Source organism: Leucoraja erinacea, chromosome 20 (assembly GCF_028641065.1).
Source record: "Leucoraja erinacea ecotype New England chromosome 20, Leri_hhj_1, whole genome shotgun sequence".
Taxonomy (NCBI): Eukaryota; Metazoa; Chordata; class Chondrichthyes; order Rajiformes; family Rajidae; genus Leucoraja; species Leucoraja erinaceus.
In genome coordinates, this window is record NC_073396.1 from 35455572 (window position 1) to 35474847 (window position 19276).

The 19276-nt window shown below is 42.9% G+C and overlaps 1 protein-coding gene across 3 annotated transcripts in view; it reads left to right on the forward strand.

The window, feature by feature from the left end:
- Positions 1–340: 340 nt before the first annotated feature.
- The window catches only part of LOC129707074 (eukaryotic peptide chain release factor GTP-binding subunit ERF3A), a 37042-nt gene continuing 18106 nt past the window's right edge, over positions 341–19276 (forward strand). Inside the window, exon 1 of one of the 3 annotated variants that reach the window (XM_055651850.1) lies at positions 341–794. In XM_055651850.1, coding sequence (XP_055507825.1) covers positions 599–794 — 196 coding nt within the window. In that variant the 5' untranslated portion in view covers positions 341–598. Of the gene's footprint in view, positions 795–1277; positions 1315–1658; positions 1696–19276 lie in introns of those variants that run through there. The other 2 variants (XM_055651853.1, XM_055651851.1) reach the window with 2 other exon arrangements.

Genomic DNA, 19276 nt, shown 5'->3' on the forward strand with positions numbered 1-19276 from the left:
TGATGTATTCCCTGACCAGGCCAGGCCTTGCAACATCAGGGAAGAAACGTAGACTTTTGGGTCCCATCGCGTTGAAGTCATGTCCTGCTAATCCGGATTGGGCGGGGGAGGGGGGAGGGGGAGACGATTAAAGCCTGACATGGTCTAATCTCTCACCCACTCCCTTCGGCCAAACGCTATCTAACGGGAGAGGCTGTTACTGCGAGGTCACACATCCGGGGGGTGTTGGTCGGCAGGGCGCGCGGGCTTCTGGTTATTGTAGTTCCCCCCGCCGGAAGCTCAATGCCGTGCCGGCCGCTCGGGCATGCGCAGAGGCGGGCGTTTATCACTAGTCTATCACGTAAGTGAACGTCAGCCCTTTCGGGAAACACACGCGGAGAGGGCAGGCGGGCGGAGTGAGCGGCGCGGCCATCGGCTTGTTACCGGCCAAGCCACAGCCTGCTCCCAGGACTCCTCCCGATCCGCGCACTAACAGCCTCGGAGGAGCCAGCGAGGCAGGGAGGGAAGGAAGGAAGGAAGGAAGGAGGGAGGGAAGGAGGGAGATAGAGAGGAAGAAAGACACGTTATTTTTAAGCCCAGCAACATTCTCAGTACGGCCATGGATTCGAAAGACGTGGCGGATTACGCCCCTGATTGCTGGGAGCTGGCGGCCGACACGGATGTCGAGGCCCAGATGAACAACTCTTTTTCTAAGCTCAATGTGAACGCCAAGCCGTTCGTTCCAAACGTCCACGCAGCAGAATTCGTCCCCTCGTTTCTGAGGGGTTCGGACGAGGCCGCGGAGTCGCCAGAAGGTAGTAAAAAATATTTTTTTGCTAAATCGAGGGAAGGAGGCGGGTGGGGGGAATACAAGGTAGAGTAAAGTGTGGGGGGCAACTTGGGGCCTTTGTTCATTTATCCGTAACAGCAGGGTTGTGGCAATGGGCTGGATGAAGGGTTGGGTGGCTCGGAGGTAAAAGAGTTTGTGGCCTAAGTTCCATCGTTTGTCCTAGATACGCTTGTATCTAAGTTCTACTAATTGTGTCGAACAAGGCGATTTAAAAAAGCTTCAAATTGGCTGTTTTGCAACCCATGTCAACTTCAGGCTTCAATGCTTTAAACACAGTTGATCTTTAACCCCAGTTTCATGCATAATTGTTCTCATGGTATGAGTATATATTTATTAAGAATGTTTCATATGGTAGTCGTGAAATTTGTTATAAGGCTTGAGGCCCAAATGTGGGGACCAGTCTCCATTTGAATGAATCGTCTGTTTGCACTTTCTCTCGATTCCAGGTATCTACTCAATAAAGATGGCAGCGCACGTTTTTCTAAGTAAGCGCTAAAGTCTTGCATTACAAAAAATATTTGCGGGGGGATACTGGTTGGTTTATTTTAGGTTATGAATTCACTTATTTATTGTAAATGGTTTGTTTGCAAGTTTAAGAAACAAACTTTAATCCCCATTCGTGGAATAAAGGCACAACTTCAGATGCACTAGTCAGATACTTTACAATTATTTAATTACAATTCGCATGGGGTAGAATTATTTGCTGTTGAATCTACACTTTATTAGATGCAACCACTGCTAAGATGCATGCTGGTATGCCCTTTAGGAGTACTGTACGGTAATTGTCATATTGGCTACTTTCAGCACTTTTTGAAGACATCATGCTGCAAACAGCTTGCATTTTATGCACAAGGATTTATTAGACGGTATGTATTTGTGCTACAGTTATGACAATTCTAGTGGCTAGTCTGTTATAGTAATTAAAACTGCAATGCAATAGCTGAAATCAAATCTAAAGACTGAATTTTATATTTTACCAGAAACAACACTTGAATAGCAACTTGAACTCATAGTTCCATTAACAGAACAAATGTACTAAGAAACTTCAGAACACTAATAAACTGACAATGAGTTACAAAATATTAGGGTAATTAACTAAACAAATCAAGGGGGAAGCATGTTGAAGAGTTTGGGACAGGATTCCAAAGGGGGTAAGCAGCCGAAGACATGACCATCGATAGTGACAATCATTTCAGGACCACTGTAATTCCCAGGGAAGATTAGAGTTAGGAAAGGCAAAGCCATTATATGGATTTTGCACAGATTAACCACGACCCAGTTTGTCAGTGGGAACAGACATACAATTGATGATGAATTGAAATTGATGCCATTTGAGAAACACTTTTTTTTAAAGGAACTGTTTGAAGAATTCTGGGTCAAGCAGCCTCTGAAGGGAAATGTATGGATGACATTTTGGATCTGGACATATGAGAAATATGCAGTGATTTTAGATTTGCATTTTAAGAGGGATTAAGAAAGATCAACGTGTGAGGAACTATCAGCAGCAACTGAGCCAAGTAAGGACCATTCTGCCAAGGACAGAATAGATGGTCTTGATCATGGCACAAGGATGAGACTGTTTCCAAACGATCTGGGAAAGGGGCAGCTGCTCTCAATGTCTACTTGATGTGCCATTATAATAGAACACTATCTACCAAATGCAGAGAAATTGGGTGATAGTGTGAAGCTTAACGAAGGAGAGATGAGCTATCCTTTGGACTTCTCGTGGATTAGGCCTAAGGGAGGTGTCCAACAGGGTTGTCAATTAACATTTATTGTCATCTTAAATCCCTGATTATTTCATGATCATAAACAAAACAAATGTGAAAAGTGACAGCTCAGTTCTTCATGAAGATAGACACAAAGCTGGAGTAACTCAGCAGGACAGGCAGCATCTCAAGCGGGGAATGGGTGATGTTTCGGGTCAAGAGCCTTCTTCAGACTAGACTGAAGGGTCTCGACCTGAAATGTCAGTCACTCCTTATCTCCAGAGGTGCTGCCTGTCCTGCTGCGTTACTCCAGCTTGTTGTGTCTATCTTTGGTTTAAACCAGCATCTGCAGTTCCTTCCTACATGCTCGGTTCTTCATATTTGATGCGAGCTGCTTGGATATTGTGGCATCTAATATCAGATCAAGCAGCATCACAACCACTTGGTGACCATTCTCTGGTGAATCAATCTTGCTCTGCAAAATGCCATTTTAATGTAAGGAATGGGAGGAGCAGGAAGCAAGTGTGCTTTGTCAGAATTCATTGTCCATACCAAGATTAGTGATATTGTCCCTAAAGGGCCTGTCCCACTGTACGAGGTAATTCCCGAGTTTCCCCTGATTCGAACTCTGATAATTGCGGTAATAACCGTTCGTAGGTACTCGGGGCTCTCGTGGCCATTTTTCACAGTGCTGAAAAAATGTCATGTGTTACAGCGTTTCCCGAGTACCTGCCGTTAGCATTACGGGCCTCTACGAGACATCCATGAGCTCCGACGTAGCCGCTATGTGCATTCTATGTACTTACCACGAGTTTGATTTTTTATTTTTCAAAATCGGGAGAGCTCTTGAATTGCCTCGTACAGTGGGACAGGGCCTTTAACCACCTAGATTGATTGCTGCAGGTGAGTACCTGTGGAAGAGAAAAATCTCACTCCCCATCTACCAAACCTACTGAACCAATCTTAATAAGGCTTATTTGTCAATCCCTGATACGTTGGATCATAATAATAGCGCAGTCCCTGCAAAAACAGTTGAAATGATACTCCCATCAAACTGGATAAGTTCAGGGCAGCACAATGGTATAGTAGTAAAGCTACTGCCTTACAACGCCAGAGGCCCAGATTAAATCCTGACTATGGGTTTTGTCTGTACATTCTCCCCATGCACAGCATGGGTTTTCTCTGAGATCTTCGGTTTCCTCCCACACTACAAAGACATGCAGGTTTGTAGGTTAACTGGCTCAGTGTAAATGTAAAATTGTCCCTAATGAGTGTAGGGTAGTGTTAGTGTGCGAGGATTACTGGTCGGTGCAGACTCAGTGGGCCGAAGGGACTGTCTGCGCTGTATCTTTAAACTAAACCCTTTTTCAAAAAATCAACAGCTCAAAACTGGCCATTCAATGCTCTGGGCCATGGGAATTGCAATAATCTATAATCCATATGTATATAAATGTAGACAACAGAAAGTGTAGGTGCTGGAATCTGAACAAAATGCAAAGTAGTGTAGAGCAACTCAGCAGATCAGACAGTATCTGGGATGGGAACTGGAGTTTCTCCGCAGATGCTGCCTGACCAGCTGAGTTCCGCCAGCATTTTGTGTTTTGTTCATGGATATAAATATTGTATTTACCTGGTGAAACAATATTTTAGTAGAGATAGCATGCTTTAGGCCAAATTGTGATGTAGGAAGCCAAGGATCATATCTCCAGTTGCAGATTATCATGGATAATCATTTTAAACAATTTATGCGAATGAGAATTGTCATTACAATGCTGGTGGTGCCCAGTATTAAGATGTAATAGATTAAGCTGAAATATTTACAGCTTTCAAGAGACAAATGCTCCATCGATGATTCATTTTCATGAATTCCCCACTCTCATTGAAGCCAGCCTTTGGTCACATTGCTTGCCTGTGATGCCAAAAAGTTACAATCTCCAAGTAGTTAGTTTTAACCAGCTTACTTCAGTCTGAAGAAGGGTCCCAACCCAAAGCATCACCTGACTGTTCCTTTCACAGATGCTGCCTGATCTGCTGAGTTCCTCCAGTACTTTGTGTTTGACTTCAATACTCATTGGGACTACTATCATTGTAATCACCTACTGTGAAGGTTGGTCCAACTAAGAACAAGTCACAGGTATGATGGGATACTCGCCGTATTTCTGAGTGAGTGCATTTCCAAAAACACATGAATGACCCGACAGTATTCAATTGTGATAGTTAGCCGCCCCCACCCCCACCCCCTTCAATATTTGCTCTCTCCACTGCCAAGCACCAGGACTGTGGCACATTTGTGATAAATTAATTTGCTCTCTGCTGAGTGTTATACAGGGATCAAATGCACTAGATCGTGCCGTATATAATTTAAAAAGCATATTGCTGTCCCCGTAGAACCAAAACACCGGCGTAAGAAGATTGGGTTGTTTTCCTTGGAGCAGAAGTGGCTGAAAAGCACAGTATTGAGGGGCACATTTAAGGTAGATAGTAGGAAACGTTTCACCATATCTAAATGTTGAGGGCATAGATTTGGGGTAAAAGATTTAGAGATCTAAGGAAGAATGTTTTTACCTAGAATTTGGAATGCACTGCTGGGCCATGGAGATGCATGTTCACATAGGTTGTAAGTATATAGACAAGTACTTGAATTGCCATGTTGAAGGCTATGGATAATGTACATATCAATGAGATCAGTACAGATTGGCACAATGGTTCGTTGGACGTGGTCTTAAAGTCCCAGTTTCAGTCCTGTATCATTCCGACTGACATCTGCAATTAAAATCTACCCATTTTCAATCATGGCAGCTTCTGCAATTAGCTGAGAATTACTTGGTGAACAAACCATTTATATTTTACGGTGATTGGTACATGATAGTTATTATATTATGCCACATTAAAAGGTGTTGGCCTTGTTGCCAATGCCCACTTGCTCTCTCTTGCAACCTGATGCTGTTTCCAAAATATTATTTTTTAAGGGCATGGGGAAAGAAAGCTATAAGAAGGAACAAACATTTATTCCTTGGGTAATGCCAGGATTAACTGGCAAAGATTCCTGCCACAGAGAGGTATGGTGATAAATTGGTGGGATATGGGGAAGAATTCCAGAGCCGTGTGATGCCTGAGCAGACATCATTACTGGTCTGAAGAAGGGTCTTGACCCAAAACGTCACCCCTTCCTTCTCTCCAGAGAAGCTGTCTGTCCTGCTGAGTTACTCCAGCATGTGTCTGCCTTCATTATTAGTTTCACTGTGCAACTAGAAAGAAAAGCAGATAACCTATTTACCTTGGAACGGTGTCTTCTAGTCAAGACAAGATTTGGGTATCAATGAAGTGGAATTTGAAGATCAGGCCATGGGAGGCATTATTAGTTTGCACTAAAGGGACATTGTGGGAAAATAGTTGTGATCTTTGCGATAAGGTAATTGAGCTGATTGAGCTACAGGTGGGGGAAATCGGAGGCCACAAACTCGTTTTTTTCTTTTGCTGAATAATTCTGTACAGTGATTTGAAATTACATACAGTGAAAACCTGGTCTTGATACTTTTGTTCAAATATTGAATAGGAAGTTGCAAGGGAATATCCTTTGGTCAACTCCATGTGATTTTTGTGTGTGTGGCTGTGTTTTGTCACTAAAATGCCATTTTATGATATGGGTTTGTAATACTTCAAAAGATAAGAGGTTTCATCCCTGGTGTGTTTCAAAGATAATGTGCAATTTCTTCAGGCACCCTTCAATCTTTTGATGTGTTCCACAACTTTCACAAATGTTCCACAGTAGCTTCCATTGGTATCTTTTTGCCTTGCTGACCCCACCCCTTTCCCATAACTCTTTTTCTTCCTACTTGCATGTAGATCTGAGTTTCTCTGCTGACATCTAGGATTATGAATTGTGGCAAGAATTGTATGGAGGATTGTGGGTGCCAACTGCTCTTGAAAATGTAGCCGTGGGGGGGGGGGGTCAGAGTGAATGAGGTCTTCACAAAGATATCAAATCTACCTATTGTCTCAGCCCCTGTTAAAATGTTTATCTTTTGGCCTATTGTTTGTTTTATTGATGGATTCGCTGATATTTTCAAAATGGTCAATAACCCATTGAAATGTAATTGAAAGTTGTCCTTGAGCGTCATGAAATTTAATCGCTCAAGCTGATGACAGTGCTTTGTCTCCTGGAAAAGGGACATGCGTTAACTATTGGTTGATAAGGAAACTGAGTAAACCATATGTGTTGAGGTGTGCGTTTTACCTTGCACCATGATCTAGACCAAGAAAGAAGTTTAGAGGCTCTGTGGAACATTTGCTGGAGGCATCCCGAGGGACTGGTGGATCCTTCCCCTGTTATTGAGTGAGGTAAGAAGAGATTGCAGAGGCCTTGAAGATCTTTCTACTCTAGCTGTTGGTAAGGCCCATAAGAATGGCCAATGTTGTTCCTTTGTTGAAGAAGGGAAGCAGAGATGATTGAGTAAATTATAGGCTGGTAAGTCTCGCATCAATGGTAGAGATCTATTGGGAAGGATTCTTCAGAGTGCAATTTACACAAATTTGGAAGGTGATGGGCTATTTACAGACAGTCAACCTGGTTTTGTCCATGGCAGGTCATGTTTCCCAAACTTGATTACGATTTTTCAGGAGGTGATTGAGGCTAGTGCAGTAGATGTTGACTGCATGGACTTTAGTAAGTCATTTGATGCAGTCCTTCATGGTAGCCTAATCCAGAAGATAAAGATGCATGGGATCCCTGGTGACCTGAATGTGTAGATTCGCATCTGGATTATTCATAGAAGGCAGAGGGTTGTGGTGAAAGGATGTTTTTATAGCTGAAGGCCTGTGAGCGGCGGAAGTCTGTGTTGGAACTTCTGTTTGTGATGTATATAAATGACTTGGATGTAAATGTGGATGGTAAGTTTGTAGATGACACACAAATTGTTGGAGTTGTGGGCAGTGGGGAAGGTTGTTGAGTAAACGGGTCAAAAAAAGTTTTTACTCTGGGGAATACTGCTTTGAAAAGGGAAATTAATAATTTTAAGATGTAAAGCACCTTAAATTTAATTAAATTTATTAAAAAATCCACTTATTAACATGCTTCATTTTTGAGCGTCACATCTGGGGTACTTGTTCCCTGTCTCTTTCAGTCAATGAAGACTATTGATATTTGCACTGGCTGGCATCACTCTCAAACTGAATATTGCTTAAGAAAGAACTGCAGATGTTGGAAAAATCGAAGGTAGACAAAAAAAATGCTGGAGCAACTCAGTGGGTGAGGCCGCATCTATGGAGAGAAGGAATTGGTGACATTTCGGGTCGAGACCCTTCTTCCGACTGATGTCGGGAGAGGGGGGGGGGGGGGGGGGGGGGGGGGCGTGGGAAAAAGATAGGAAGTAGGCAGATACAGTCGTACTTGTGGGAGAACTGGGAAGGAGGGGTGGAGAAAGCAAGGACTATCTAAAATTAGAGATGTCGATGTTCACACTGCTGGGGTGTAAACTACCCAAACGAAATACGAGGTGCTGCTCCTCCAATTTGCGCAGGGCCTCACTCTGGCAATGGAGGAGGCCCAGGAAAGAAAGGTCAGTGGGAATGGGTGGGGGAGTTGAAGTGCTGAGCAACCGGGCGCTCGGGTTGGTTAAGACAGACTGAGCGGAGGTGTTCAGCGAAGCAATCGCCGAGCCTGCGCTGATGTAGCGATGTTGATGAGTATATATTGCACTTTGTTTTACAAATTTGCGGTGCTTGCAACTGAATTAAAGTGGAAGCTAAATAATGAAAGGATATCTTGGAAAGTAATTCTGTAATCTTGAAACTGGCAGTAAAATGCAACTAAAGCCGATCATTTGACATATTTGGTGCTGTGCCTTTGGGCAGCAAGTAAGTATGGGCCATGCTACTCTTGACAACTATTTGGGCATTCCTTCCATTATTCATCATATTGAAGTTTTGCATAGGTTTGGATGTTTCATGATTTATTATAATGAGGAATTCTATCTCCACAGCGGAACTGGATCATGCAACAAAGAAAGGTTTGTGTAGGAATGAACTGCAGATGCTAGTTTAAACCAAAGATGGATACAAAATGCTGGAGTATCTCAGTGGAACAGGCAGCATGTCTGGAGAAAAGGAATGGGTGATGCTTCAGGTCTCGACCCTTTTTCAGAGATAAGGATGTAAAAGGTGTGAAAATGAGAGAGGGGATGGGGATCGAGGAAAATGTAGAATGGATCATTGTTGGCTTGGAGAAGCTTAGAAAGAAATGTTAGTGGAGATGAAATAACCCATCTAAAGAAATAACTTGTAAGTGTAGAGAGAATTGAAATGAGGTGATATAATTAGTTTAGCTATTGACAATTTTATTGATAGTCTATTTCAATGGTGCTTTATTTGTCACATGCAACTGCACAGTGAAATTTTCCTTTGTATTTATAATGTATGTGGGCACCACCATTTTTGGCACCTTTATTCAGAGCCCAGTCGGCCCATGTGCCCACTTGACATCGTGGAGCAGTTCCTGTGAACCAACGTCCCTCTCCTCGCCCAGCTATCTTTGTGTTCCGGGGACACCTGCAGCCTACCTTTAAGGTGCTAGAGCCGTTACCTCAGTTCAACAAGCAACAAGGCTAGTTACTGGTCCCACGAACCGCCAAGCCTTCAGCCGAGGTCCCGTCAACCGCAGAGCATTCTGGCAGGCACCTCGGGAGAAGAGCTATTTTGATTGAATTTTTTATGTACATTGAATCAGGAAGAGCCAGTGTTAAGCATTATACAGCATAATCTTCCACTATTAGACATGGCAGTCTTATCAATATAATGGAATAATACCAAATTTGTATTTTGGGTAATCTATATTCTTGTTATAAATGAAAATAGACAAATTTTCTGCAGAAAGCTCTGCAATTCTGAGTGTATTTTGGATTTGAGTTGGAAATGTGGATAATATATAACTTCAGTGAATCACATGAAAGTGTTCCTGGATTATAAGCACGTCTTTTCAAAAACAAAACAAATGTCTTGTTACCATTGTGCTGAGTCAGAAAATGGAGTTTAATAGTGAGGTCTCAGTAACACTCTTGTGGATAAAGTGACATTTAAGATAGTGTGTGCATTATTTGGCAATCATTTATGCTCTGTGATGTAGAACAATATCCCATCGTTTTATGCATGAAAGTTTGTGAGTAGAAGTACATTTTCTAACTCTCTAAATGCAATCTTGTTTATTGACAACACTCATTTTTATTTTGAAACCTTTCAAGAGCTGAAGAAATTCACAAAATCGTTCCATTGTAACTTCTGACAATGGAGCGATGATTCGGGTTTAGACTCTTTTGAAACAGATATATGTGGGCCTGCATTGATCTTGCTTTATACAATTGCCAGTGCTTTTTATTATACAGATTCAGATGTTCAAGAAAACATGTCCAGATTGTCGGCTGTTTGGTCATGTGGAAAAACATGGAAAAAATGGTTTTAACTTCCTGCTATTCGGATATTTTACTGATGTTGAATGTTTCTAATTTAACAAATCAGTGGAGTGAATTTGTTTCTGTTCCATATTCTGCGTAGTGAAGCTAATGTGACTTTAGGATAGATTTGAGGATGAGGCAAAGTTCTATTCATAAATTTATAACAAAAAGGCAACATTCAACCGTTTGTCCAATGGAGGGCGGTTGTGTTGGATTGTGATGACAATAAAAAAACAAATCTCAACTTTTAACTTTATTTGCTGGGTGGTATTTTATTTAATTTATTATTGTCACATGCACTCGGTTACAGTGAAAAGTTTTTGTTGCGTGTTATCTTGTCGAAGAAGAGACTATACAGGATGTAGACACAAAATGCTGGAGTAACTCAGTGGGTCAGGCAGGATCTCTGGAGAGAAGGAATGGGTGATATTTTGGGTTGAGACCCTTCTTCAGACTACACAGGATTATATGCGTGTATGCTGTCCCCTAGTTTTGCAACCACAAGGGTAGTGCCAACAGCCAAGAGGAAGTTCTCAATTGGCAGGGTACTGAGCAGGACTTGACTGAATTTATAATGCTAAGATAAAGTTGATTAGACCACCTTTGGGTCTTTAGTCCACACCTGGAGTATTGCGTACAGTTTTGGTCTCCAAATCTGAGGAAGGACATTATTGCCATAGAGGGAGTGCAGAGACGGTTCACCAGACTGATTCCTGGGATGTCAGGACTGTCTTATGAAGAAAGACGGGATAGACTTGGTTTATACTCTCTAGAATTTAGGAGATTGAGAGGGGATCTTATAGAAACTTACAAAATTCTTAAGGGGTTGGACAGGCTAGATGCAGGAAGATTGTTCCCGATGTTAGGGAAGTCCAGGACAAGGGGTCACAGCTTAAGGATAAGGGGGAAATCCTTTAAAACCGAGATGAGAAGAACTTTTTTCACACAGAGAGTGGTGAATCTCTGGAACTCTCTGCCACAGAGGGCAGTTGAGGCCAGTTCATTGGCTATATTTAGGAGGGAGTTAGATGTGGCCCTTGTGGCTAAGGGGATCAGGGGGTATGGAGAGAAGGCAGATACGGGATACTGAGTTGGATGATCAGCCATGATCATATTGAATGGCGGTGCAGGCTCGAAGGGCCGAATGGCCTACTCCTGCACCTAATTTCTATGTTTCTATGTACACTTCATCCATTGAGTTCCAGGCCCTGGATACTCTGGTAGAACAGCATTTTCATTCACCTCTCTACTTGTGAACAAGAAATGGAATTCAATCCTAGTATATAGGATTAATCCTAGTATAAATTAATCTGAATCTTTTCCTTCCATCAATTAAGTTTCTTTATCTGGCTCTCAATTTTGCTGCCAACAGTAGCCTTCAATAATTGTGAATATCAATCTCATTCATTTCTCCTCAAAGAGTAAAGGTGGCAATTCAGAGTAGGTAGATTAATCAAATGAAGGCTGTATTTGAAAACAAAAAGCTGTAATTGAGCACCAGTATCCATATTCCATATCTACACTTAAATCTGAGTTTTACCACGGCGTTTCCAAAATCATATTGAGCATATTTCATTTCCTTTCCCCTGCTTGAACATTGAGTTTGTGTCCCACTGTAACAAGCTTTGGGCACTCACTGACTATGGCAGTTTTGCCCCAGAATTCTGTTCAGCTGTCCTCGCCATGTCGCACAATACATTCTCAATTATTTTCTTTATTCCTGTCTATCTGAAAACTTGTGCACGTAAAACATTTTATTGCATCCACATTATGATGCTCTCTCCAAACAATTATACAAGTTAAGCAGCATTGTAAGGGTTAAAAAAATTGAAAAATAATTCCATGGCACTGAACTGATACAGTACATATAGTACTCATTTTCACATGTTGTGAAATTTGACCCCTCAAAGTATGATTGTTCCTGCTAAGTTGCTTGTTCATATCTCAGAGCATGGCTTATGTGCATTCTGCTCTCTATTCTGTCATCAGATTGGATGTTATTGAGATAAAATCCAGTGATTGTATTATTCCCCACTTAACTATTAACAATTCCAAAAATCTATCACAATGAATGTTCTTTTGGGTTATTTGTCTTTGCCAAATACTTATTCTTATCCATGAGGGTTCTTCTATTTGGCATGTGACAATTACAGCACGGAAACAGGCCATCTCGACCCTTCTGGTCCGTGCCGAACACATATTCTCCCCATGTCCCATATACCTGCGCTCAGACCATAACCTTCCATGATAAAAACGAACCTGCCTCCACCACCTTCACTGGAAGCTCATTCCACACAGCCACCACTCTCTGAGTAAAGAAGTTCCCCCTCATGTTACCCCTAAACTTCAGTCCCTTAATTCTCAAGTCCTGTCCCCTTGTTTGAATCTTCCCTACTCTCAGTGGGAAAAGCTTTTCCACGTCAACTCTGTCTATCCCTCTCATCATTTTAAAAAGCTCTATCAAGTCCCCCCCTTACCCTTCTGCGCTCCAAAGAATAAAGCCCTAACTTGTTCAACCTTTCTCTGTAACTTAGTTGCTGAAACCCAGGCAACATTCTAGTAAATCTCCTCACTACTCTCTCTATATTTTGTTTTTTCTTATGTTTGTGGTATGTTTGTGGTATCTTTTGATATCGATCATTTTCCGTAGGGATTATATTAAGTTTTCCTTTACAGGAAAATTTGATAATGTATATTTGATGGTTTGGAAGGTGGGAAGGTGGCTTTTTTTGGCTAAGGATGGAAAAGTAGCTGCAAGGAAGACTTCAGCTAGACAGTCAGCTGGGCTAGATTTTAAGTATCTGCATTGTACGTAGATTATACATAGATTATTAGGGGCCATGCAGAGATTTAACTTTAAGGCTGCATTAGATCACAAACTTGCACTAAACCAAAATCTTATGCAATGTAGCTAGAAAATTTAGAGCTCAAATATGTTGAGCACAGCAGTAAATAAGCTAATCATATGTTAAGTACTGCTGCAGAAATATTATACTCTGTATAATACTGTTAAATAATTTGCGTGGTTATCTCAACCCTTCTACCGTGGCACATGTGCTTGTGTATATTGTTCCATAAGAAAAATGAAATGAAACTGCAAATCTTAGGGAAAGTCTTGCATTTACTTGCATTTGCTGAAATGTACCTGCCTTGTGCTCGTCTAATGCCTTGCCAACACTAATGGGTAAGGGCTCAGAAGCTGCCATGTGATGAGAAATCTGCGAAACATAGGTAAGAGAAGCTTACGTGATATAAATTGACCATGGATCTGACCATGGGTTTATCGTCCAAATGTGATGACGTGGTCAACTCTTGTCTCTCTTGTGCCAAAATGGAACTTGGAAAAGAAATGCAATTAGTTCAATTGTTCTGTCTACTGTACTGCAAGAATCCATGAACAATCTGGAAGACATCTGACCAGTGGTGTTCCTCGAGATTAGTGCAGGGATCTGAATTTGCGATGTATCTGTTTTGAACAGAAAATGTTGGGTTAATTAAGTTTGCGGGTGAGACAAAAATTAGTTGAGGTGGATAGTGTGGAAGGTTATTGGAGGATAAGGCAGGATTTAGAGTCATGCAGCATGGAAACGGGCCCTTTCGGCCCAACATGCACGTCGACCAAATGTCCCATCTACACTTGTTCCACCTGCCTGCCTTTAGCCCATATCCCTTTCCTCTCCATTTACTTGTCCAATGTCTTTTAAATATTATCAATCAGAAATATGGGTAAGGTAACGTCAGGTGAAGTTTAATCCGGACATTTTTTTTTGTCTAGTTAAATGTAGTGTTGGTGTTTTTTAATACTTATTTTAAATGTGTATATGTGGGGTGGGGGGGGGGGAACGGGGACCGTTTAAATCGCTTCCCTGTCCAGGAGACCCGACCTTTTCCCTGTCGGGTCTCCGTTGTCGTTTGGGCCTAGCACCGTGGAGCGGCCTCCAACCTGAACGACCCGGGGGCTCGGGAGACTGCGGAGCTGCGGACTACTCACTATTGTGGGGCTGGCCGGCCTCGGAGCGTGCGGAGTGGTGGTGACTGGCTGCTGCGACTCGACTCCTGGGGCTCGGAGGCTCCAGCAATGCAGCCGCAGGTCCGGTGGACTGAGACATCGGGAGCTCGAGGGTCCGTGGGGAGAGACCGCTTCCCGGAGCTCCCGCAACGCGACTTCTCCAGCCAATGTCGCGGGGTTGGAACGACCCGGAGCGGGGTCGTACATCGCCCGGCGCGGCTTCATGGCCGTGGGACATTACAGCGCCCGCCAGGAGCTCCAACTTCGAGACTGTTAGACCGGGAGCAGGGCCGTACATCGCCCCGCGTGGCCTAAAATGGCCATGGGACTTATCATTGCCCGCCTGGGGCTTGGACATCGGGGGAGACATGGAGAACGGGGAGAGAAAATACTTTGCCTTCCATCACAGTGGGTCCACTGTGATGGATGTTTGTGTGAATTTAATTGTGTGTATATCTAGGAATTGTCTTTGTTTGTATGGCTGTGGAAACAGAATTTCGTTTGAGCCTCACTGAGGCTCAAATGACAATAAAAGATATTGTATTGTATTGTAAGTATAAGGTAGTCATAAGTAAGAGAAAGGTGTACAGTAAATGGTTTGAACCCTGGGAGCATTGATGTTCAGAGGGATCTGGAGATGCAAGTCCATAGCTCCCTGAAAGTAGCAACACAAGTAGTCATAGCATTTATGGATAGTAATGCTGTAACAGCAGTAGTTGTTTTCCTAAAACGGTATGTATAGAAAATTGAGTTAGAAAGATGATTGTCAGTGAGGCAGAGGGGGTTAGGGTGCTAGCATGTTTCAGACTTTAACATCAAAGTTATTTTCTTCCCTTAGTTATTTTAGTTAATTAGTTATTTTCTATTGAAATGTTTTTTTTTCCCCTGCAAGCTAATTACTAAAGGCTGTATGATACTTTGTTTAATAAGTATAGTTGCACAAGTGTCAGTAGAGGCGTTCACTTGTCAATTTCACTGGCTGTCCAAGGTTGAGGTGGTAGCTGAGACACGATGGTGCCTTATTAATATGGAGAGTGGAAACGGGACTTTTGTCCCCTAGACTTTAAATACAGACCTCTATTTCTGTTTGACAATTTGCGAAATATCTTATTTTACTCAATCACATTATAACCAATTCGGCCCATGTAAGGCAAATAGAGTTGCCTAATTCGGCTTTTACATTGTATCCAATTTGTGCTTTGTAAACGCTTGTTACAGCAGAACTACTTTCACCAGTTGGGACCTTCATTGGTTGTGCTATCTATATTACTAAAAATCTGATCTTGACCGCTTTTGGTCCACTGTGCTGCGATTTCCGAGAGAAAGCCACCACCTACGGCCGTCATTTTTGGCCACCTCGCTCAGAGCCCCCCTCCGCCTTCCGGGACCAGAGGATTATTCCCATCGATTAAAAATCAAAGAGATATTAATGGGTTTTTTTTAAATCCCATTCTCTCTACTGCCCCCGCTGGCGGGAGGGGGGAGGGACTATAAAACCCAGAAGTGTAGTCCCTCACTCAGTCTTTGCCAGACCCAGGAAGCAAGAGGGTCACGGCTCTCTGAGCTGCGAATAACACTGAACGCACATCTACTCCACGGTGAGTCCCCTCGATGCGGCTGTAAAGTGGCTGCTGCCCAATTGTTTGCCTCGCCTTTTTAAAAAGATTGTGTTCACAAAATGAATTTTGGTTGTCGGGTGGCTGCTGCCCAATTGTTTGACTCGCCTTTTTTTAAAGTTTGTGTTCACAAAATGAATTTTGGTTGTCGGGTGGCTGCAGCCAAATTGTTTGCCTCGCCTTTTAAAAAATTTGTGTTCACAAAATGAATTTGTACAAAATGAACGAGTGACTGTACTGCCAGGCCTCAGTGACTGAGCTGCCAGCCCAAGAATCCATTCGGCCCACAATGTCTATACTAGCCCTCGGGAAACCAGTACCTTCGGCCCACAACACCCATACTAGCGCAAAAGAAAGACCCTTACTACTGGCAGCAATATTGGAATTGGTGAAGAGCTGGAATATTGCGTTTGTGAACACAGTCACTCATACAAATTCATTTTGTGAACACAAACTTTTTAAAAAGGCGAGGCAAACAATTTGGCTGCAGCGGGGGCAGCAGAGAATGGGGTATTTAAAAAAACCCATTAATATCTCTCAGATTTTTCATGCTGGGACCCTTAGTCTAGTTGAATATAAAAGTCAGGATGTTGTGTTGGTGCTGTATAAAACTCTGGTTAGTCCATGTTTGGAGTATGGCGTGCAGTTCTGGTTGCTGTGCAACGAAGGATGTGGAGGCTTTGGAGAGGATATACAAAAGAGGTTCACCAGAATATTGTGTGTTTACATAACACTAAATATTTACAGTGCGATTGATCAATTGGGCCACCATTTGAATTGCACTGATCAAATTGGTCACAAAGGTTGAAAACAGTTTTCCGGCACCGTCCGTGCTAGAGCTTTTCTGGATTATCTGATTTTTCTGGACCAACAGAGGTCAAGTAGTAGTGAAAGCCAATACACTCGCTCACTAATGACACCTATCCCGTGTCTCTAAAATGGAATGTCAGAAATAAAACAAACATGTAGTATAAACAAATATAAAATGTAAATGTGAATTGAATGACCTACTGACCCATCCTGGCTGGCACCGGACTCCACAACTGTTTAGAGTCCCCACTTCCGACACCACTCACCAACGCACAGGGTGTACTAGTAAGTCTTTCTTCACCCATCGAAAGGTCACAAAGTGCTTGAGTAATTCCATGGTCAGGATCTCTGGAAAACTAAGAATGTGACATTGCGACCCTTCTGACTAATTCAGCCAGCTAAATTATTCCAGCACTGTGTTGGCTCACCTTAAACCAGGTGGCCATGACGCTGGTCTGCACTACTTCACCGGTTCACCTGGCTGTTATTGTGGCTCCTGTTGTATCTTTTCATTGTGCCCCCTCTGTCACTGTGGAGCTACCTCCCCTCTCACTTGCCATCACTTCCAAGGAGGAGTATGTCGGCGACTCCAGGGGAGGAGGCGGTGGTGGCGGGAGAGAGAGAGGGGGGAGAGGACCTTCGGGTCCCCTCCTTCTCCCCCAGTCGCCAACATACTCCACTTTGGAAGTGACAGTGTGGGGGGGGAGAGTCCAATGGTGACCGAGGAGGCACACAGAAGAGCAACAATGTGAGCCGCAAAAACAGCGGGATAAACCATTGAAGTGGGGCTCGCTGGTACAGGCTGGGGCGCCTAGTTTTAAAGTGAAACGACAGTGTGGGGGTAACTCGGCTAACTGAATCAGTCTGAGGAAGTGTCTCGACATCATCTATTTGCGTTCACCAGAGATCCTGACCTGCTGGATTACTCCAGCGCTTTGTGTCCTTTCTGTGGGTCTCTTCTTGCGAATTAAACATCAATAAACCAAAGGAATAGTTGGATCTCAGGCCGGGTGTTGAGCAGCCAGGTTGTTGTCTCTGCATCAATATCTGCCAGGCCCTGAGCTCCAAGCAACAGACATGGTTGGCTGTCTGTTGCTTGGCTCCGCATTCACAGACTGGGCTTCGGTGGGTGAAGGCTGGCTCACTGGTGCACCTTCAGAGTCAGGTGTGGTGTGGAAACGGAGCTCTAAACGGCCGTAAAGACTATGCGAGCCAGGAATGGGTCTGTATTATCTTTGTGAAAACATTATTAAATTAGTTCACATTATGAAGGATGTCTAAAACTGACAGGTGAACAGTAGGCAATAATAAAACAAGGAAAAGGGCAAACAATGCTGTTAAGGCTTTTGGTTGTTTTAATTTTCTTCTGTTGATGTTTAGCAGAACCAACAGGCAGAGTGGACAAACTGTTTTAATTGTCCAAGTTTCAAAAGGATAGAAACATCATGCATTTTCAAACATTCCCCATGACCTAGTACATATTTTTTCTCGTGGTGCTAGCTGACAATGTTGAAGGACATACAATGACAGCTGCATGGTACCATGTGACAAACATCATTATTTTGTGCTGAGACAACTGTAGGAATGGTGATCTTAAGTGTGGCAAAAACTTTCAACAAATCTTTTTCTAACTCAATTTGTGTTGTATGGCAGCCAAGTAAATGTACTTCCGATTTTGTTTATATTCTGAAGGTTTCTAGAAATATTGAAGTTTGGTGCGTGCTATTCTAAACCAGGATCTGAATAATATTTTGGATTTTGAATTATGAGAAATCTGTATTTGATCATGTTAAGAAATGCCTGGGTACTCCCTGCAATCACAAAGTTTTCCGTTATCCAGACTGGAACAGTTCCCTTTAGCATGTCTTTATTCTACAAAAATGTATATAATTCATCTTGGCACTACTTGGGTGGAAGGCCATGTTGCAAAAAGGATACTGTGATTAGACAATGAGACCTAGATGGAGTGAGTGCAAAAGGCTGGCAAATTAAGTTTCATGCGCTTCAGTCAGAGAATCGAAAGGTAGATCTCCACTAAATGGAGAGAGGCTGCTGAAATACAGAGGAATCGAGGTGTTCTTGTGCATGAATCTCAAAGCTAGCAAACAGGTCCAATGAGTAGTTGAGAAGGCAAATAAAATGTTGGCCTTTATAGCAATGGGTTTGAAGTTGCCTCGCCTGGAATGCTGCAGTGTTTTGGTCTCTCTGCTTTAAAAATAAAGTATATCATAGAATTGAAGTTAGTAGAAATTAAATTTGCCAGGCTAATTCCTGGGATGAGAGGGTTGTCCTACCAAGAGAGACTAAATAGTTTGGAACTTCATAGCTAGTGGTTTAGATGTTGGGAAGTTTTCACTAGTAGGTGAAATAACATGGTTACACAAAAAAGCTGGAGAAACTCAGCGGGTGCAGCAGCATCTATGGAGCGAAGGAAATAGGCAACGTTTCGGGCCGAAACCCTTCTTCAGACTGATCGGGGGCGGGGGTGGGTGGGGACAAGCAAGGGAAAAGGAGGAGGAGCCCGAAGGCTGGGGGATGGGAGGAGACAGCAGGGGGGCTGAGGAAGGGGAGGAGACAGCAAGGACTAACAAAATTGGGAGAATTCGATGTTCATGCCCCCGGGGTGCAGACTCCCCAAACGGAATATGAGGTGAAATAACATGTTGGGTTTGACAGATTGGGGAATAGCAGGAAATGGAAAATGGCATAGAAGGGCAGTTGAGGCCAGCAGAGATCAGCAATGATATTAAATGGTGAGAGGCTTGAAGGACCTGATGGCATACTCCTGCTATTTTCTAGTGTTCTTTGATTGTAATATTTTATTAGTCTATTGTTATGTACACCAGGGTGAAATGGAA